This window comes from Odontesthes bonariensis, chromosome 9 (assembly GCF_027942865.1).
Source record: "Odontesthes bonariensis isolate fOdoBon6 chromosome 9, fOdoBon6.hap1, whole genome shotgun sequence".
Taxonomy (NCBI): Eukaryota; Metazoa; Chordata; class Actinopteri; order Atheriniformes; family Atherinopsidae; genus Odontesthes; species Odontesthes bonariensis.
Window position 1 is genome coordinate 27550649 of NC_134514.1, and position 22631 is coordinate 27573279.

Below are 22631 nucleotides of genomic sequence, written 5' to 3' on the forward strand. Positions count from 1 at the left end.
TGGCCTGCCCTAAAGCTTTGCGCTTGTGTGAGTGTGTGTGTGTGTGTGTGTGTGTGTGTGTGTGTGGTTCTGCTTGAGTTCATAGCTGTAATATTGATTTTGACGGATCAATAGTGATGATTGCGCTGGCGTAGGAATAATGACAGTCTTCATTAAATGAAGACTGTCATTATTAAATGATGGATGAATGACATGCTCTGTTTTTTTTTTTCCCAACTGTGCTCAAACTTGACATTGTTTCGTTTTCAGTGGAAAATCTCTCCGAAGGAACAAGTCGTCGTTCATTTGTGAGCTTCTGTATTCATTCAAACGCTGCAGTCAGATGATTTTTTTTCTTTTTCTCCAACTCTCACCTCACTTTTCTTTGCTTTCACTGTCTTCCTGCTTCATGTTCCTTTTCTCTTCCCATCAGAAAAGAGGGTGGTGTCAGTGAGCCCCGCTCTCGGCTCTGAATATTCTGCGTTGCTTTTGATGGAATTTATTTGAATATAAATTATACAGTGATGGGTAAAGCTGTGTTTGGCCTCAACACAAAGTTTCCCAGCGATACCAGCCATGCTACGGAGTCTGAGCCAGTCCACAGGGAGGGAGGAGGGAGAGGAAAACAACAAAACGCCGCAACTTTATGGACCCATTACTTTCTCCCAGGACGTTTACAACCATGGAGCATAATGAAATTACATTGTCACTCAGTGGATTTAGTCAATGAATTGATCAATACACGTCTTAATTTCAATTTGCAATTTGCACTCTACACCTATGGGGCCATTTGTGTCAGGACTTATGGCTCTTAAGGGATCTGTTAAAACAATTAAGTACATTTTGCGTCCCCGAACACAGTGTTTTAAACGAGAAGAGAATGCATCTGAATGCAAAACTGTGCACTAGGTGCCCGCTGAGCGGATGCACTCCGTTCTCTAAAACATTTACTTCGCCGGCAAGTAAACATTAAAAATAACCTTCGAACGAGCCGCACAAAAACAAAGCTTTAAATTGTTCAGATGAAAAAAAGTTCAGCTCCTGGTTAATATGTGTGCGTTACGATTTAAGTGCCGTTAAAGAGTCGTTAATCGGGTAAGATGGATGTGGATTTGTTGACCAACTTTTCCTTAAAACTCGTCCTTGATCACGTTGGAAAAACACAACGTGGTTCAGGAAAAGTGGGGGGAGAGATCAAATATATCACAAAAAGTGCTTTAGATCCTTTGTTTAATGCGGTTTTAGGATGTTTTTGTCATGAAGGCTTTATCACGTATATTGATCATATATAAATATGATTATAAGAACAAAGTACTCGGTGGAAACCCCGTTTCCGCCTAAATATACTGCGAAATCTTTATTTTCTCAATCACATTATGACGTTCTTCCTTTCCTGTCACCTTAATTGGCAAACTGTGATAAAGCTCTAATCACTATCAGTTAATGCAGCTGTGTGATAAATAAATAAATTCTCAATAAACACTTTAACTAATCTGTGCACCATCAACAATTTGGCAACTTGCCAAATATTGAGATATCTCAAATATTGAGAACATTTCCTCTTTATGTTACTTTTCCTTCTGAAACACATTTGGTTTTACAAATGAATAGTGTATGGATGCAATGTCTAGGAGGCTGGACTGTTAGAGGTTGCGACACTTGCCTAGAATATGAAAGTGTGTCCTCATGTCCAAACTGCCACCCACATACAGGTAAGGAATAGGGGGGAAAGTAGAAGTTTTAACGGCTGTTGTGGTCAGATTTGGATTTGGAATCGTGTCGGGTAACCACAAAGTAATGACAAAATATCTCCGTTCTCACCTTGATATGTTCCATCTCTGTCCACTGTTTGTGACCATCTTCATATTAAGCTTCACTGAATTCTTAGGCTACATTGAAGTGTTAAATATTCCTTTTTGAGAATGAATGATTCTCCCACATTTTGACTATTTAAGAATCTAACGAGGAATCTGAAAAATGCATTAGGCTGAAACCATGCCAAGAGATAAGGAGACAGTGCGAAGATATGCGGGTTTTTCGCAGAACATCCATTAATCAAATGCCATTGAAAAATACCACAGTTGCTCCCAAGTACACAGTAGAAATAAAAACGGATCAAAAATGAGATTTCAAAAACCACATGTTCTTCTAATGGACAGAAGAAAGGAAGAGGCTGCAGAGCACATCACATCCTCATATTTCTGCCCTTCTTGGTCTATGTTTAAACCATTTGAAGTCAAAGAGACCCCCAATTTATATTTGCCAACATCTGCACTCAACCCCTTTCCCACTAATCAATGCATTTCATGAGGCAGCTCCACCTCCCTTCACATTCAGAGGTCCAATATGCCATTCGCTGTCCTTAGGCTTTTACACCATCATTGATTTCCAGTGTGCTCCCAGTGCGAGCCTTTGGCCCGCTCACCCAAGGCGCCGTACATCACCCTGCATTAACGCTTCACCTTTTATATCCCCCGCCTTATATCATCATATCCCATACAGACACATCTGCCTTTATGTCTCTCTCAGCTGCTGTGATCTCAGACTGATGCCTATGTGGCTTGCCGCTCAAATTCCCCCGTGAATAATGCGGTTGTCTTTTGGAAAAAATGTCTAAGAATGGCGGAGGTTTTTGAAGATTTATCAGCCTTTTTCCCCCCATCACCCGAGCATCCGCCTTTCCTGAATCCTCCCCTTTCAGCCGCGCGGCCGGGGCGTAGATGCGCAAATCAGTCAAGATGTCACTTTGATGCTTTGAAAATCCTGCTCCTCTCTTTTGACTCTCCTCAGATGGAGGTAAAAAGAATCTCATAATATCTTTTGGAAATCTTGCTGTTCTCTCCGGGGCTCTTTGAGACAGGAATAGACTGATGAAGAGTGTGACTGCCTCCACAGTAATTGTGTGATGAATGCGTTCTTTCTGTGTGTAGCCCCAAGCGGCGAATAGCTCAACTGATTATTGAGGGGTGTGTTCTCCCTATCTGTGTTAGCCTGTATGGGTCTGTATGTAGGAACACATAGAAGAATAGACGGCATTAAACAAAGAATCCCAGAGAAAGAGGATTGCGTGTGCCCCGTTAACTGATGCCTCAGTGAGTGAATCATAGTAGTCCACCCTTTGAAAACATTGAAAATAACCTGGCATTATTCTCGAAAGTCGTGCTCCCTTAAGGGGTGTATTCACCAAGCCAGCTGCCGCTTTGCCGTTTTCTGTGACAGCACCTATTCTCTGTGCTTTGAGTAAAAAGTTTAACACAGCCTTCAACATTTGAAATCCCCCCTCAGACGGATGGTAAGCTCCATTAATAATGCCACGGTTTTGCTGTCCAGCTCATATAGATTTTCCTTCACAGACAGGGATACGGTGCGGAGACGTGGAACAACTGAAGGATATTGTGCAACAGCACCCACGTATAGCAGGCTTTGGTCACATTCTCAACGATAAATAAAGGCAGCACAGAAAAGTTGAGGGACTGGAAAAAAAAAAAAAACAGTACAAGGCACTGATGGCATTCATTGTCCTTTTAACTCTAACTTTTACACCTACTATTTAAAGACTCGTCTATATACTAGACCACCAAAAGGCTGAAACTATTTCATTATCGATTAAGGTATATTTATTTATGTCTTAAATGAAATCATCCATATAAATCATCATTCTTTCTCATTAGGGAGTCACGTGAAGGGGCGGGGCTTAGCTCGACTGGTTGAGCAGGCGTTTCCATATACGCATACGCAGCTGTTCCCGGTTTGAGTTCCGTCTCGGGGCACTTTGCTGCACGTCCTCCCATTCTCTCTGCCGTCATTTCCTGTCGAGCAACTTTCCAATAAAGGCCACTGGTGTAGGAAAAATATTTTAAGAAAAAAAATGGAAAGTCACATGAAAAGATAAAATGCGGTGTGGTTTTCCAGACCTGTCTCATGGAGAAATGGGAAGCGTGTTTTGTGTGTTTGGGCAGGCATCACTCATCAGCTGGTATACAGCGTCAATTTGAACTCAAGCCTTAAGTTTTCCTCGCTTTAACCACACAGGATACCGTAGAGTGTGTAAAATAGGGGCAAAGCAGTGACAGAATCCTACAATTTCATTTCAGAGAACTTACATTAAAACGGTGAAACAATGGTTAGGGTGGGAGTCAAACTCCATACCCCAACTGCCCCCGGAGCCTTTTTTTTTTTTACCTGTTAACTGTGATGAAACAGTCATTGTGGGAAATTTTTACAAAATACTGTGATGCAGTGTTCCTTTCAAGCTTTTTTTTCTCTCCTTATGCAGCACGAAAGAAACAGCAAAAGTTGTGTCTGTGGACGCGAATCAGTAGACCTTTTCATCTGTCTCACGCTTGGCTGTGAGTCTTGGTTGAGTTTGAACTCGAAGGTGATGTTGTGCGTTGATGGCGCAAATTTCCAATGGCTTCTTTAACTCTTCTTTAAAGTACGCACTGCTTAACCTTCTAAAAAAGAAGAAAACAGCCTTGATACCATTTTGTGCTTTTCTTTTCACATTTTTGCTCCTCAACTCCGCTGCGGTGGCGTTGTATTGTTGCAATATCGGTCTAAAGTGTGTTTTAGTATTATTTAGGTGTCTTTATTTATATTCTGGAAGCTCCACTAATAAAACGCTGCACGTTTGTTCATTCAAATCAGAAGTGACCGTGAAAGAAAAATCTAGTGTCATAGCCGATAAAAATCATTTACCTCACAGGTGATCAGAATACTTAACCCAGCGCTGGTAATGTGACAAGGCGTTATGTTTACAGGACTCACACGATGGCTGTTATGCCCAAACGTAGACACGCGCACACACAGCTTGCCTTTGTGGCCCGTCAGTCAGGCGGCGAGCAGCCTCGGCGGACCATCGCGCACAGAGACGTGCAAAAACGATCAATGCGCTTGCACTTATCGAGCAGCGTACTCCCAGTTGTTCCCACACACACGAACACACCTCCAGCACACCATCGCCTCCATCACCACCCGCCAAGTCTGACCTGCCGCTTGACAGCCGGCGTTGTGAAGGTATTGATTTCCTCATATTAATGCAGCCTTCATGAAAGGCCCCGGGCACCAGAGGAGAAGAGGGGAGCGGAAGATGGGGAGTGAAGGAGGGAGCCGGAGGGAGCCGGAGGGAGCCGGAGGGAGCCGGAGGAGCTTTGTTTATGCATCAGAGACAATGCACAATTCATGCATCATACCAGATGTGCCGTGGCTGAAAGCTCAATTTCATGGAGGTTCCAGAGAAAGAGAAAGACCATCAAAGAAGTGATGAAACTCCAAGAAGGAATCCCAAAGCAAACAGAAAAAGAAACAGGAAAAGGATAACATAGGAAGCACACTGTCAGCATTCCCAGCACCACTAAAAACAGACGCTTGGGGTCTGGTTGAATCTTTTTTTTTTTTTTTTTGCTTAAGAAGGTTCCAAACTGAGTGAAATGACCCGGAAGCATCTACTGTAAAGGGCGGCCATGACGATAGCCGTTGTCCTTTCCTTACAAATGTCTCCATATCTCCTTAATACCATGATGTTTTCCAACCAGGTCACGGAAAAGAGTTCCGGAAAAGACTTCAGTTTGTCATCTTTTTACTCCGTTCGACCGTAACTTTGGGTCAGTACGTACAAATGCTGGCCACATTCGGTGCTTTTTTTTCCAAGTTACAGTAAATTTAAAATGTTCAAAGACAAGAAGAGATGGAGAGGAGTAGGAGGACAGCAGAAGTTGTAGAGCACTGTTTGATGTCACTGATACTGTACATCACGCTCACAAAGATGCACATGTCAGATGTAAGCCTATCCAAACCTCAGTGGCCTTTGAAATGTTAAAAAGCAGAAGGATTCAGCTTTCAGCAATATGTATTTATATTTATTTGTGGGGCGTTTGGAGAAGATAAAGGAGGGTAGTTTAACAGTCCGAATAGCTAACGTTTTCGCTGTTTCAGCTTTGTATTTATCATCCATATCACTACCGTCCTGGCTTCCTCTCTTCCTTCGGCTTAGGAGCTTGACTTTCTTTTACTTACATTTACCTCCATTCAAGTTAAGCCCGTGGGTTGAGAATGGCAGTGCTGTTATGTAATCAGCATTTGACCTGGACTTGGTGTGAACGGAGGAACGCAGTCGTGTCAGGGTGTTTAAAGGTGGAGCGGATCTGTCCGCTCAGCGCAGCACATGCTCACTCATCAGCTCTTACTCTCATCCCCCCTCCCTCCTCTGTGCTTTCTCACACTTCTTTCTCTCCGTAGTGCACGCACACCCATTTTCGCTCTCTTTCCATGACAAACTCCCCTATGGAGGAGAAGTCGGAGGCTTTTTTGCCACCCATATGGCAGCGCCAGAGGCGTCCAGAGCAGATGTGCCTGGCATCGGGGCTCTGCTCTGTCGGGCACATGCATGCTTAAACACACATACGCACAAAGAGGCTTTTGCGGGGGCTCGTTACCAAGGAAGAGGTCACCGATTGACAAGCGTGTTAAATAGGGAGCGACTGAGGCGACACCCAGGAGTCGTTTAGTTCTTAGGGGGGGGACTTCAAAGAAAAGCCAATAAGTCTCCCTCAAAAAACTGAATTTGCATTTTTACAGTCAGGTACATCTGTGTACATTTCAACTGGAAGTATCTGAATGCAATCAAATAGGAGACATGCAACTTTGGACATTGCGATGCAATCCAAGAGCAGCCCTGGACAGGATGTTAAATAACAGAATATAATAGTATATTAAAATAGTCATATAACTACTAATAAAGCTGCTCATTGCTCAACAAGTTGATTCCCACTGATTGGACTGTCAGAAAAACTTGTCATCAGTGATTAGAGTTGACAGCTTTTTGACCTCCTTGCTTCTTCTGCTGCCTGAGAAAAAAAAGCCCCCTCCGCCTGAAGATTGCTCACTCAGCGTGTTTGTGTAGGCTTTCTTCTTCTTTTTTTTTAATCGCTGTTTTTTTTTTGTGCTGAATCGTAGAAGAGCGTTGGAGGTTTGTGCATCTTTGTGTGTGTGTGTGTGTGTGTGTGTGTGTGTGTGTGTCGGTACAGTAAAGTTTCCTCGGAATGAAATGGGATGTAAATTTGACCAGTGTGCAGAATGAGAACACAGGCTGGTTTCCAAGTGTTTGCTGAGCCAGCGTTTGACCGACATCAAACATCCAAAAGTGGAATAAGTTAGAAAGCATTACCATGCTGGTCAACACCTAGGCACGAGCACACATCAGAGAGATCAGGCGAAAAGGATCCAAACTCTCCACCCAGCGCGACTGTTTGGGGTTTATTGATTCATTTTTTCAGTTCATTTTAAATGTACCTTAGTTCATCATTTACCTCCCATAAGTATATCTGTGCTGGTTTGAAATAGATGAATAAAAAAAAAGAAAAAAAAAAGAATCAGCATGTATAATGTATTCTTATTTGAGAAGATTGCATTATCTCTTCTATAATAAAACGTTTGAGATGATGAGTGAAATGATTGCATGTAAACCAGTGTTTTGATGGTATAAAATGGATGAAGCTAAGCTTTGCTATTATTAGAAAAATGCTGACCGATGGCCAGTTGCAGAGCGTCTTCATGGAATATCTGAATTCTCAGACGAGCTGACCCTTTAGTGCAGCTTTACAGCCGCTAGACGCAACACGTGCCACAGGTCGTTCTTGTTCTCACGTCACTCAGCTGGTTTCGAGTCATGCAGCATGCATGAATCGACTGAGACCACCTGTCCACAGGGAGATCACCATCCTCTGTGAGGGCAAAAAGGTTCAGGGCAAATATGTGCAAGCATGTGTGTCTGTCACAGCCATTTAAGCGCATTTAATGAGTTTTCCTATATGTTCTTCTTTGTTTTTTGTTTTTTTTTTGGGCCTGGTTTCACAGTGAATCGTAAGATAGAGAGAGAACAGAAATACACTTAACACACTTTTAAAGGTGCTGTATTTCAGTGGAACGTTTCTTTTGTGCCTCTATAACATTTTGTGTCATTTATAGTCGGGGCAAGAAGTGAGAAAACGCTGTACTCTGATATTGTGGGTGCGTCTCTCTTAAGGAACAGAAGTTTGGTTGTTTTCCTCGGTATAACCAGATACTTGAAGTACTTCATGTCTAAACTCGGTGTTTCAAAATCACTTCTGCAGGTGATGCCAAGCAACCACTAGCACCAAACAACTCACTTTTGATTTTTTTCAGGATTTAACGTACAATGTACGTCGTACATGTACTGAATGTTGAATAAATGCTCTATAAAACATTAGCATTAAGCTTTGACAAGGTAATTCAAGTTTACTGATTACTGATCCCTGAATATATCACGTCTAATCACGACATGTAGCTCTGCCCCTGAGGCTTTATTGTGCTGTATCCCAAGGCCCATAGGTGTCTGCAACCTGGGCCTGTTGTAGTTTCCCATTACTGGAGGCCACAGCCTGTGACCTGTGACTGTGCAACAACAATTCTCCCAGTGACCTGCTTCCTCGGAATAGAGGACTTAATGTCAGTGTTTTATAGTTTCCTGTCTCAGCTTACCCTTCGGAACCTTAACCTCGATGCGGTGCTGCAGCGTTGCCCTGTGTGGCTTTCTCTCCTGTGTGGCTTTCTCTCCTGTGTGGCTTTCTCTCCTGTGTGGCTTTCTCTGCTGTGTGGCTTTGTCTCCTGTGTGGCTTTCTCTCCTGTGTGGCTTTCTCTGCTGTGTGGCTTTGTCTCCTGTGTCTCCAGATCTTTCAAGAAACTGGCTCCTAACCACAGTCTCCGTTGCATCCTGGAAGGTTGTTGACAACTGTTTAGGTCGAATGCGACGAGGAAGGACAAAAAAGTGACAATCCTTTAACGCTGCATCACGGGGGTCTTTTTTTTTAAAGCTTCTTGGGCACGAGTGGCCTTTATTTGACATTGGGTAGACAGGAAAGGGGATAGAGAGAGTCAGGGAACACGTGCAGGAGAGGGCCTGAGGTCAGGACTTGAACCAGCAGCATCATTGAACTACAGCCTCTCTAACTAGGATGCCTGCTCAACCAGTAGAGCAATGTGGCACCCAATCAAAGGGGTCTTTTATTTATTTATGTATTTATTTGCTTTTTGCTTATTTTTTTCACTTTTGCGTGTCATTTGGATGCATTTCAAGCTTTTAGCAGGTCATTTTACGCCGTTGAAACGACTCGCCAAATGGTTGGGGTAAAGTGCTGAGCAAGGTGTCGTCCTCTGGCTGTACATAGTGTGACACAGTGTGATACAAAAATGTCAACAACTCACAGTTATTCACACTTATAACAAACAGCATGACTTGGCACGTTGTTCGTGTGCTATTTCATGAAAACGTGCTCCATACATCTGATAAACAGCGTGTCCTTGACCAAAGAAACAACCTGGTGGGTTTTTTGCATTTGGAATGCAGGTAATTCACTGTCACTATGCGGGTTACCTCTTGAATCCAGGCAACTAAGATACAAATGAAGCAGGGTGGTTTTTTTTTGTTTTTTTTTAACCCAGAGCATCACTCTCCATTGTCAAACAAAGATTAAAAAGGATGACTTTAGTAGTACCCTTGTTTTGGAGAGTAGCCTTACTTTCTCTCCACTACATGTCCCTAAAAAACCTCAAATTTACCCCCAGTACAGTATATCAAATATAGCACAGAATTTTGCTCCATCACAGCCTCCTGCTCTATGCACTCCACTGGTAATGCACCTGACTGGCGTTGAGTTGAGCTAGGGTTCACGGTGAAGGTGAGCCTCACAGGGACTCCAACAGACGATAAATCATTATAAGCCCTTATAGCTAGAGAACCGCACTGACCAAATCACCTGCAGAAGTGCTGCTCCCAGGTGGCCTCACCGGCATAGGCGGCCTTAGAATCACTGTCCTCATTTGGAGGGCTACTGACTGAGAGGAAGAAAGAGTCAGACACAGCGTTAAGCAGAGTTCGGGCCGAATTGGCGACAAAGGCAACAAAGACGGGGTAGCGAAGGAGAGTTGGAGAATTTAGAGACAGAGAAATCTCTACCTGCAAGGCAATTAATAACAGAACAGCATCAGACAAGGTTACATTAGGTTAAACGCTAGTTCCAGGAATAGACCTCTAGTATTATCTGTTGGCTCTGGCTTGATGACTGAGAAGCTTAGACGGTTGTGTTAACCTGTGTTGTGCAGTTGGTGCCAGGAGTCTGGACGGGAAGGGAAACATGACGTGCTACCTGCTTAAAACACAACAGTCCAAGGCCCGAGAACATCGCTTAAGGCATTTTTAGGAGAAAGTTCTCTAAAGGAGTGCTTTTCCAATAGTTTTTAAGCCTGGTGAATTTATTTAAGGGTGAGAGACCTGGTAACATTTCTGCAGTAGACTCTATGTTATTTATGTTCTTAATGCCCTTATCCAAGTTAATAAAAAAAAAACACCCATGAAGCTGTGGAGTTGACACACTCTGAATGCTGCTGTCACCTCCATACGATCTATACCTGGAAACCTGACACAAGTCGTGACTTACTGCGTCACTTTATGATGTCTTTGGCAGAACTGTTGAAAACTAGTTGAAAGGGACTTGAGGATGACAGCTGCGAAATAGCAAAACAGACCCCGTGCCAATCATGTCATCTTAGTGGCAGATCAGTATGCTTGCCAGGATGTTAGATTTACATGCAGACCCAGTGACAGGTTTGCCAAACATACAAGCCCGCCAGGGTATGGAGTTACTCTGCACAGAGTCGGTACAAAGGCCTATGAGGTGGCTGTTGACCAGGGAGGGAATCCGTGTGTTCGGGAAAATCAATGCCTGGTTCTTCAGCTGTCATTTGAAACAACACAGAGAGCGGCATGGGCCGGCAGTTTGCAGAATAGTGTTTTATTTTCTATACGCATCGCGCTGTTGATGAGTGTGCGAAGGATATTCCAGATTAAAGCTGTATATTTGTGATTCGTGTCCTCCGCTGAAGTTGGTACTTGATGTTTTTCGGACATGGTGTGTGTATCTGTGAGTGAGGCTGTGTCCGCGGCTGCATGTGCAGAGCCATCTGTTTGCTGCTTTAGCAGTAGTCTTCCAGTGCCCGGGCTTATCTGTGCACGAGGGCCGTGGCCTACTTTAACCTTCTGCTCGCTCGGCGCACACATGCGAGCGCTCTAAATTGGACGATCTCCCGTTGTCTTGTTCGCAATGACTTCCGTCTCATTAGGGCTGGGGTTCATTTGCTTTCGCAGGGATTCTTTTGGTTGCTAGTCTGTAAAAATAAACATTCCCCTTTTGTGAAAACCAAAATCTAAGTCATGTTTGTTATTTATGACACTGCAGGCTTTGATTTATCCTGCATGTTTTAGCATTGATTTGTAGGTTGATTACTCCTGACTCCATTCAACTGATTGTGAGACGTGTGAACGTGGATAAGCCGATCCTGTGACCAATGCTACATGCTAAAGCTTGTGCTGTGTGTTTATAGGAGCAGTGCATCAGGCAAGTGCAATAAGCTGTGCTAGTGAGACACGGTACAGTTCAGAGAAGAGTATTGCCACAGTATGTAGGCTAGTCAGTGGGCCGTGTTCAGGGGTCGGCTTTTGTGGCTAATAGGTCAGCTGAGTTGGGCGGGGCAGGGGATGAGCAAGAGGTTTTAAGGGCTCTAACATTGGGCGTTTGTTGGATAGGCTGAAGAGAGTAAAATTAGGGAATGAGACTGGGATGGAAAATATTGCATTTATTTATCACACTTGCTGTTATTTGTATTTCTGAATAGAAAATGAAGAATCGACCTTTGAGCGAGAACAGTCTTGCAAGACGAGCGCGGAGCTGTTTAAGTTTCAAGGGAAGCCGTTTTGCTTGGAGCAGAGCTTTGTGTGCTCCGTACACATTAGACAGGGCCAAACATTTGCTGCTTTGTGAAATATGAATGAGGACCCTTTGTAACACGGCCTCTGTGGACCGCAGTTATAAACAACCTCAACCTAAAAGTTCAGTTTGCTTACTTTTGGGTGGAACATTGTTTTACAGCCTTAGCTCAGTACATATCAAATATGTTATGGGCGAAAATGGAGCAGGGACTTTTATTTTGTATTTCTCCACGACCTAAAAAGTGTGCTTGCATCTTAATCTGTATGTATGCTGTTAAAATTTAAACCAATATTCAATAGCTGGAAGTCTTTGGGTACGATATACAAACACATATTCATTGTTTTGTTGCAAGTTAGTTTAGTTTGAATGATTTGGCTCAGAAAGATTGGGAAATTGCTAGCGTGAAAATGCCCAAAGGACTGTATTTTCCTTTTAATTTTCCATCCTCACAGAACCAGAGTAGATGTTTGCCTCTGTTTCCAGTCCTTATTATCTACTCAGGTTAGTAGCTTCACACCTATTGTTTTTTAAAATGTTCTCGTAATGTTGGTACCATTAAAGCCATCGAATTCAATCACCATACCATACATCAAAGGATCGTTTCAAACATTATTACAGCCAACAAGATAGAACCGTAACTGCGTACAGAAAGAAGTCAGTTGGTTTTGTGGCAGCATTTTTTACCCCAGCAGTGCTTTGAGCCTAGTGCTTGATGTTTTGCCATTGTGCAGCTGGGTACACAATTACACCACCTGAGTTTTACAGGATTGTCTTTGGTCGCTCGTTGGTTCACCCCGGTGCCTCACAGGCAGGGGCAACAGCGCATGGTTCACTTCTACATTCAACAAAAGTTGCCACAAAGCCCCCTGGGCCTGTTGCAAGAGAACAGGACGGTTCGTTTTGTGTGAGGGCACAGGTGTCGTTGCACATGGATCCACGTGTAGATGTGTTCACGACGATGTTAAATTATATAGTTTTTGCTCTTTTGGTTATTATATTTGCAGGGGATGCGTTTCCCAGTGTGGAGATTATAGAAATAGGCCAATCAAAATAGCCGCTTCTGTCCAAAGATGCAGATTAAACAGGAAAAGCAGTTAGAGCTGCCAACTTTCACGCCTGAAACAGAAGATAGACCGGCACGATTTTATGCTTGATCTCTCCCTGCTTCCCGATACTCTCACTTCTGAAGAGGTCCTCCATTTTAGGTCAAAACCGGCTCAGAGTTGTGTCGACTGGGTGGAAATTTGAGGCGCAAGACCAAGAATTTAGAGCAACTCTCTGCTGCTTTCAAAGAAGAGGGAACTTGATTTATTTCACTTTTACATATGTATTGAGGCGATGTCTTTCTTTAGTCCTTGTCTTTGCAACATCATCAATCATCTCACTCGTGCGTGCGCATCTCTGTGCGCGTGTATTCCTCTGTGTGCCCCAGAGAAGCCCACCCAGTGAAGCTGTGCCAGAGGCTCATCACATCACATCACAGCATCAGGGGCATCTGTTTGAAACAGAAATAAAAGCAAAGCCTATGAATAAAAGAGCCACATGAATAAAAACACAGAATGCAAATGACTTGCAAAGCAGGGAATATGTGTGTGTGTGAGCAGAAGTGTTGAACTCTCCCTGCATTTGTTCTCCATCCCATCATGGCTCCACCTTCGCTTGAGTCAGTGAGTGAGCGCGCGCACATACACACACACACAAACACACACATCCCGCTCTCCGAGGTGAATGCTTTTCCTCATACATTAATCAACAGCAGTTTTGACACTTGGAAAGTGGAGAAAGAGCTGTTTTAACGGAGCCGCGCTGTTGGTTCTCTACTTCACTCCACGAGCACTGTGAGCGCTGCCTCGGGTGACTTTATCAATTAGGCCTCTCTGGAAACAGCAGGATCCTCCCTGCTTTATCTCGCCCTCCCCTGTTCCACTCCTGCCCTTTTCTTTCCTTCCTTCCTTCCTCCTGATTTGTTCTCTGCACCTCTCCATTTCACTCTGCCCTTTTTTTTACTTCCTCCCTCCCTTTCATGCCGCTGAGAAGCGTTCCGTATGCGAATGTGTTCCGCTTACAGATCAACTTGAGTCAACAGCAAAGTGTCAGTTTTGCTGATCTATATTTAAAGAGCATCTGCAGTCGACACTTTTAGTTGACTTAGATTATCCCTTTAATGTCTTCTCTGAGACAAAAGCTAATAGGAAATGTTTCTCTGTTGCTTCTTTTTCATTTCCTTTGGGCGATAATCACGAGAATGAGTGTTTTTGCACAAATTGTTGGGCGGCAGTACATGGTGAAAGTCGTGGCCTAATGTAGGATTTATCACTCACGGGAGCCTAATAAGGCAGACAATACAGCTCTCCTCTATCACAATACCGTACATAACTGCAAACGGTGGGTGGTCAGCATGAAGGAGTAGTGTTTACTATGTTGTGTTAGTCAGGCTGGTCCGGGCCCTGCTGAGCGAGGCCTCGGGCCAGCTCAAGGCTGGATGTGAGAGGACGAGGGAAAAAGATGTTTGTCGATAAAATAACGAATAGGCTCGGTTGGGACGAGCTGTGAATTGGACAGCTTATTTACACCGCTTCTGTGTGCATTAGTGTCATGACGTGGGGATGAAAAGCCATTCCGGTCCAGTCTGGTTATTTTGTATGGGGAAGTGTTCAGGCAGCTTGATGCAAACCTGAAACATTTAAGCTAACACCAAACGACCCGGGACTGACAGCGAAGTAGAAAATTTAAACATTGTGGTCGTCTTGCGGTAAACTGGCTCCATCCACACCTTCCATCCCCTTATAAGCATTTTTGAACATGTAATAGTTGTCATATATTGCATTTCACATGAGTGAAACATGATGAGCATGTTTCCAGTTTGTGAAGGGAAACACAGGCAGGTTTTTGTAGCTCAGAAATGGCAGTAATTTAACAGATTTTGAGCCCTCAGTGTGAAGCCGTTGCTACGCTTTGCGCCCTTGACCGATGCAGCTATTTGACATTGTGGCACTCGTGGCAAATACAGCATCCTCTTTTAGCTTGTTCATATTTTATTGAATGTATTTTTATGTGCTTTTTAGAAAGGACGGCATGTTTGACAGCGAATGGCTCACCGTACGTCCCTCGCCTATCAAACCCTTTACAGGATGTATTCTGGAGGAGCAGCTGTCTACCAGACATGCTTCACGAGTGGAGCTGAAGAGCTGGCGTGAAGTTTTGGCAGCAGTTTGCGCAATAATGAAGCAATGCCAGGCAATGCCGCTGCTCCATCTCTTAGATGTGTCCCCAAAGGGCCACCATACATGTCACAATGACATGCACTGATGAGTCTGAGTATGTGTGCATGGCAATGGGTCAAGATGGGTATATACTTTATGTGTGCATATGGCTGGCGTGTGTGTGTTTGTGTATGTTCTTGTTTGTGATGTTGAGTGTGTGTTGTTCTTTGGTCGTAGGAGCTTACAGGCTCTGAGCACAGAGGTTCTCTAATCCAGTGTTTTGAAATGAGCCCTCCAGCTGTTGTGGGCTTGAGAGACTGCAGCCTTGGAGGAGGCTTACAGATGATAAGATGCTCCTTCTATCTTCATTCCTCTAGGATTGTTCTGTATTTCTGTTTCTTTTTTTGATTCTCCTTTCCTCCTCTTTTACTTTCAGTCTTCCTCTCCTTTTTTTTCACCCATAAATCCGCCGTGTTTAATACCTATAGTGTGTGTGCCCCCGTTGAGAATAAACACTCGCGCTGATGTTGCCAACAGTCACACATCCTTAGATGATCATAACACCTTGTACAAACTCATTAATCTTTAATCTTCCAATAAGATCGTAGATTATTCTGTGCAGGAAAATGAACACTGTGCACAGAAAGAATAGAAGAAGATCAGATTAGTGTCGTGATCTAAGACTTTAATGTTATTGCATTCATCATAATGGTCTCACATTGGAGATGTTATAAGAGGTAATGGGGGCTCTTTAGCTGCACAGTGACCCACACACAGACAGGATTGCGCTGCTTACAACTGTGTTATCATTTAAGCTATTAAGTTACAGAGAGAGAATTATGCCTTTGTAAAAGATACGTATTGACGTTACAGGGGAATATAATCCCTTTAAGTAAAAATGCCTCCATAATTTATGGGAAGTTTTTTTTTTTTTTTTTTTGTGTATGTCTCTTTTGAACCATAGCTGAGCAGAGCAGGATGAGTGCTGCCTATCTCCACAGCAGTGAGCCTGCAGGGCCTGTGGTGTCTGCCAGCAGAAGGAAAGCGTAGGAAGCCCAGCAGATACCGGACAGACAGACAGGCAGGGAGCAACAGGCAGTCTGTCAGCTTCTTCAGGATAGCACAATAATATTCGAAGCCCAAATTTGCCATAAAATGTATCGTAAACCCCAAAATTCCCCGGTAAATGGACTTGGAAATATTGCAATAGAAACAACCAAGTAAATATCCAGCATGAACCCTGACCACAAACCATTACATTCTGGTTGTTTCTACTATTGACTTATGGCAGGATCATCATCTTACATTATCAGCAACAGGGACGATTCACAGGACGTGATCAATTATCCGTAATCATATCAGTGCATCCTCCTCCTCGCGGTGTTTAGATAAGATTACTTCCCATTGGGGTTTTTGGACATGGATACATGTTTGCGGGGGTGATCTAACTTAATTTAGGTACTAATGCCTTTAGCTGGTCTAGAAATAGATGCAGCATGTACATATTTGTCTCCCCGGGTCTGTTATGGCTGACAGCCGAGTCCAGATGAGCAAAGCTGCCTCTGAGTTTCTTAGTGCGGGAGGACAGACCTGCTTTTGTCATCATCATGCGAGCTGTTTGTCCACAGGAAGCAGCAAATGGCGTCAAAAAACCAATACTGCCCCCACTTGTCATGTTCATTCAGTCTGTATTGATATTCACTGTGATCCCATATAAAAAGCAAGTTGTTTCAGGAGATGAATGAAATGAATAACTCAGGAGACAGCTTATCATGTTTCTCCATTTAACTGTTGCATATTTCATGGGATCCTCCTCGGCGTGGTTTAGATGTCTGTTTATTGCTGAGAGCAAAAAAAAAAAAGGAGGTTTGGTTTGCTGAAAAGATTAAAAGAGAGCAAAAGAAAACAAGAACAATGTGCTGAGAGATTAAACAAGACTTTGTTGCTTTTTGAAATGTGCTTGTAAATAACTTTACATGTGCATAGCGGGACCAGATTGTTCCCTGACCCGAACTGGAGGTTGATAAAAAAAATGAAATGAATGAAAATGCTGCTTTTTTGTACAAAGTCAAAGAAGAAGTCAGAAAACCACTTGGATTAGCTCTTTGTTGTGCTAACTGACGGTGCTAGCCATTAGTAGAAATACAACAATGCTATACACTATCTATTCTGTGCATTCAAACACTGCAGTGCTGTGCTCACTGATAGAGGTTTGACATTACTGTGTATGAGACTGATCTAACAAGAAACAAACTCACAGACATGCTAATAAACCAAAAATCACTGCAGCTAACACCACATTTTGTGCAGGGCTGCCATACTGGATTTTAAGCTCAGGGCTCGTGAGGTTCCTCCAACTTCTCTATTCGGAAATCCAAACTAAAGGAGTGTTCTAGTTTATTTTTCATGAGGGGAACTCTGAGATTCTGACATCTGAGTTCAAATGGGATGCACAATTATAGGCGAGCTGACTCAACATGCAGCTCTGCAGAGTTTCTGCAAATTTCTTTGTCGAGATGCTGATCACTGCTTCTCTTCACCTGCAGTGAGTGTGCGGGCGCTGGATGTAACGGTGTCCCAGAGCAGCGTCCAGGTGGCCCGGGGCCAAGCAGCCGTCCTGCCCTGCTCCTTCACCACCAGCGCTGCCCTCAACAACCTCAACATCATCTGGATGGTGATACCGCTCTCCAATGCCAACCTGCCAGAGCAGGTATGTATCACTCACACCCACTTACTGACTGCTCTCACAGCAATGATCGGAATTAAAAAAAAGTTTAGGAGACATAGACTAGGTACTCTGGATATTTAGATGGCGTATTTATACTATACTTCTGAAATGCACCTAACTGCTTTTCCAATGCAATATCATTACATACGCATCACGTGGATGGCCATACTGCATCTTCTCCAATGTTACAGTCAAAGCAGGTACACAAGACTAGAGCTGTTTAAGTGTGTGAGATAAAGTGTCAGATACAGCGCAAAGAGAATGCTAGAGGTTTCATAGATGCATAGAAAGTCAGAGATTGATACAGAGGCACAACCACAACGGTTCAAATTTAGATGCTTCCGTGTTTTCCTGACGTAAAAGTGTTTCAAATTGAGACATTTGCGAGACACAATCCAAGGCACAACTCATGATTACGATAACAATCGTGGCTGTATTCAAAGCATGGCTCCTTTCAGTCTTAATATCAACTTCTTCCATTAGCTTATTGTAAAGGGTATGCACGTGATGTCATCAGACATGTGAGAGACGTGACTGTGCTCCGTTACGCCCCACTGAGTGGTAAAAAGGCTGCCAGCTGTTTGACTGGCTCGAAAGCTTATCTGAAATGGGGAAGAGCTGTTGTGCAATTGACTGGACCAACAGATTCAGAGAGAAGTCAAAGTTTTATTTCAATAATTTTTACAAAAAGTAAAGAGCAGAGAGCCAAATGGATTACTGTTGAGAAAACTCAAAGTCCAGGCTCGGAAACGTGAATTTCCTTTAGAAAACCCTTTGCTCCCATTTATTATTTGTGAACCAATGTTTGCATTAGATGGAAAAAGTGATTTGTTTCGCCGACAAATCCCACTGTGAAGAATGACCAAACATTCAGATTTGCGTGTCTGTGTTGTCTCGATGGAGCACCGACGAAGGGGGAAAACCCTTAGTTGACTTTCTGAGCCCGCCCAATCATACTATCACAGTGTTCAGTCCTGCTTACTGCTTTGGAAAGTAGAGCTGCATTTGTTGGTAGTATGTGGTCGGCAGTTTTGAATACAGTCCATGTGTTAAGTTACAATACAAAAGATGAAAGCGCATTAAGCATTTCTGCAAAAGTGTACATGCACAGCAACTACGGTAAAACAGTGAAAACCTGAGCAGAAATTTCTCTTTTCGGTGCATCTGACAGCACCTTTAGAATACCAGTTATGTGAATTATAGAGTTTATCGTAGAGTAATATAGATTTACTGTGATGCTTAAAAGTTGGCGAAGCTTTTAGAATTGTCTCTGTATTTGCATGAATGACTTAAAACATAGAAATAAACTCAAAACTATGAATACCCTCCCGAGGAGTGGAGGAATCCAGGATGACTTTTTAAACAACTTACGACCTTTTTGTTATGTTGTCTGATGGTAATAAGTGTAAGTTCAGCATCAAGAGAACATTGAACAATGGCGGGGGCGGAAGCTACTTCTCTTCAAAATGAACTTTGCTGACTGTCTGCAGTTTGCTAAAAACAAGCCACGGAGCTGTTTCTAAATGTTTTCTGGACAGAATGGACCAAAGTACAACCAATAACCTTCACCCCAGCTGTAAAACATGGTGGTGGTAGTATCATTATTAGAGCTTGCTTTGCAACTTTTGATCCATAGTGGCTGGAAAAATAAATGCTGTGAAGTCTAATTAATATAATTAGTCATTCTCACAAAAAGTGGTTGGAAAAAGCAAAAAAAAGTTCATGCTTTGGAATGATCGAGTCACCAAAGAGTCTGCAGCTCATCAGAGGAAACCCACGAATATCTCAGTGTGAACGCTGCTCTGAAAGAAGAAAGTGGGTAAAGATTCCTCCAGGCCGGTGTGCAGGACTTTTACAATTAATGAAATGTCAAGTTGCTGTTTACTTGCCTCAACAGTGTAAGATGGCCAGCTGAATGAGAAGTTGAAGCACCTGGTAGTACTAAAGAGAATTGGACGGCATGGGTGAATGCTTGGGAGGAGGAGACTCGATGGGGTGGTTCTCTTTAACTGCTTTAAAGAGCATAACTGAGATGTTTTTGGCCATGTTTATGCCGAAACATTAAAAACTCAAAAGGCTTCAGAAAACACAGATTTACAGAGTTACAGAAACATCTTTGTGCATCAGAAGATTAAATCTGTGCTCATAGTCCAAACAAAGTTGTCACTTTACAAATTGTGAGGCCTGCACACTGGAAAAAATCAAAGTCTCACCAAGTATATTTGTCTCATTTCTCGTCAAAATATCTCATTACACTTAATATAAGACACTGCCTAACAAGTACTATTTCGGCCAGATATAGGGACTTGTTTGAAGACAATACATCTTGAATATCTTGTTCAATGAAAAAGTCTTGAAAACAATTAGTTTTGAGTCACATATCATATGAAACAAGCTTTTTTTGACATTTGAAGAGGTTTTTAAGCTAATTTCAAGATCACTTTAACCTTAAAAGTCCTAAATATCACATCTTATTTCAAGAAATCTTGACAAGCGATTTTCACTAGTTCCACTGGCAGATTTCTTTGCTTATTTCAAGCAAAAAGTCTTGTATTTGTTGTTTTTCTTACTTATTTTTGGAGGGGCATTTTTTCCAGTGCAGGACAGCTTTGTCAGGTGGCACCGTTCTGATTTCAAACAATACATCAACTGTAAAGTCCAGAACATCTTAAAGCTATTCTTACTGATGTGATAACAAGGGCAGTAGTCACATTTGTACAAATAGAACAAAAACATTACATAAGTCAGCCTACTGTATGTTCTGCTGCTTATTTTGCCTCTTTGGCCTCCTTCTTGATAGCCCTCTCTTATTTTCTTATTCGTCTCGCCTTCCCTCTCTCCCTCTCTCCCTCCGCTTTCCTCCCCCTTGCGGGCCTTCTGTGATTCCGTTTGAGTTGTTTAACATGCAGCTGCAGGCCGTACAAGCTCACCTGCCTCCCTTCACTTTGAACCCCAGTGCTGGTCGGCCGTCCAAATAACGCAATCATCTTCTGCACTAATTAACTCACGCCCACTACAGGCTCTGCATCGCAGCTGTTCTCACCACACACACACACTCAGAAACACTGGCATACGCAAATACACGCGCACACTCACGGACTGGCCTTGGACAGACTGCTGGTCCAAAAGCAGCACGGATTCACACACATGCACGCGGGGGCTCGTTTATTGTGCGTTTGCTGACTTCAAATGTACATGCTGAGTGCACGGTGAGAGCAGGAATATGAGCATGCATATATCTACATACACAGACATTATTAAGCCATTCTCGTCGATAAAGTCTTATTCATATACACACAAATACTAAAAACACATACGTAAATACAAATGAACTGAAAGATGTCAAGTGATGATGGGAATAAGCAGTAGGCTGCATCACAATCACTATGCTCTGTATGACAGATGCATATATATATATACTCAAGGGCATGACCACTACACCCACACAAGCATTTAGGTAAACACTGTAACCCGCAGCACTTGCTACACGCGCAATCCTACACATGCGGTGGCAATCTGTGCTCTCAGACACGAGGAGAAACAAATACCGTACGAACTGTGCAGCTCTGCCGTCTGGCAAGTGTGCGATAAAGTGCCGCGCGGTGTCACGGAACAAGTACAAGGTCATTTAAAAGGGAGAGTGTCATAATTGATTACAGTTGATGCTAAAAGCCATTAACAATTACTGAATAGAACATTTGCACTACCCGCGTTAGCTCTTTAGCGAGCGCACTCTGGCCCCTCGGATCCCTCCGTCCTCGAATTTGAGTGCCACTTTCCGACGGGTTTGTCGTAAATTATACATCGTTACAGCGTAGAGGTGAAAGCATGTGATTGTCAGCTTCTCTGTGGCGCAAACATGTTTGTTTTTTTCTTCTCCGTTATGTTTCCTTCATAGCTTCTTCTGCATGTTGTATAAGGCCTCACCTTATGTTTTACAGCCTTGAGCCTGCACGGTTGACCCCACTTTCCAGAGTATGGCACTTAATGAGTCGAGTTTAAATGGGACGCCTTGGTGCTTTGGCCCTATGCTCAGATACTTGATTCCTGAAGTAATTAGTGCTCTTAATGATACAAATCCCCACGTCTCTCTCTCACACTAAGGAATTTTTGAAAAATATTCTACAGCATTATAAAGCTTTTTCTCCGGTGTAGATGCCAGAGTACAGTGCTGCCATTTTAAGATCGATATCAACCAAAAGAATCTAGTAAACTCAAATGAGAGACTGGAGTCAAACTTTAGTCACATGATGAGTTGGGGGGTCTTTAAAGGAGAAGTTCGGTTTTTCTAAACCTGGACCGCATTTCTGGCATAAAATACATTCATCTAGTCACCAATAACAGTTTTGTGAAAGTCGGCGTCCTTCGGAAGATATTTAGATCCGCTTATATCCATATAACGGGAGCGTATATCCGTGGATATCCATCGGCCGATGCCCCATTCACTCCCGTTATATGATACACACTGATCTAAATAACTTCCGAAGGACGCCGACTTTCACCAAACTGTTATCTGTGAGTAGATTAACGTATTTTATGCCATGTCCTGCGTGTTGCAATTATTGTTTTCACCCTCTTCATTTCTGACTCTTAGATCTCATTTTGGCTCCAACTTGTCTCCTTCTGGGAGAAATTTTATATTTCTGAGATTAGACCAACTGCCTGTCCTTGATGGTCCTCAGCCCGGATCTGGTTTCCCATTCGCTAATCTTCCCGTGGTCACAGCTCCCCTCGACAGCATTTACTAAATTGTGCATTAGCAAGAAAAACTAAGGACAAGCTTTATAAAGCCTCCACCTTCATACAAAACCTATTTATTCGACTTACGCAGTCTTCTTGAATTGACTTGGCAGTATCAACTGAACCGAACTGAGTTGAAATGTTCAAGGAAATGACAGTAAACCTTGAACCTGTTTTAAAGGGATAGTTCGCCTCTTT

General features: G+C 43.0%; 1 protein-coding gene across 1 annotated transcript in view; it reads left to right on the forward strand.

Annotated features, from left to right (window-relative positions):
* igsf11 (immunoglobulin superfamily member 11) overlaps positions 1 to 22631 on the forward strand; it is a 102820-nt gene that overhangs the window by 66406 nt on the left and 13783 nt on the right. Inside the window, exon 3 of the mRNA XM_075474479.1 lies at positions 17512 to 17675. Within this exon, the coding sequence (XP_075330594.1) occupies positions 17512 to 17675 (164 nt within the window). The remainder of the gene's footprint in view (positions 1 to 17511; positions 17676 to 22631) is intronic.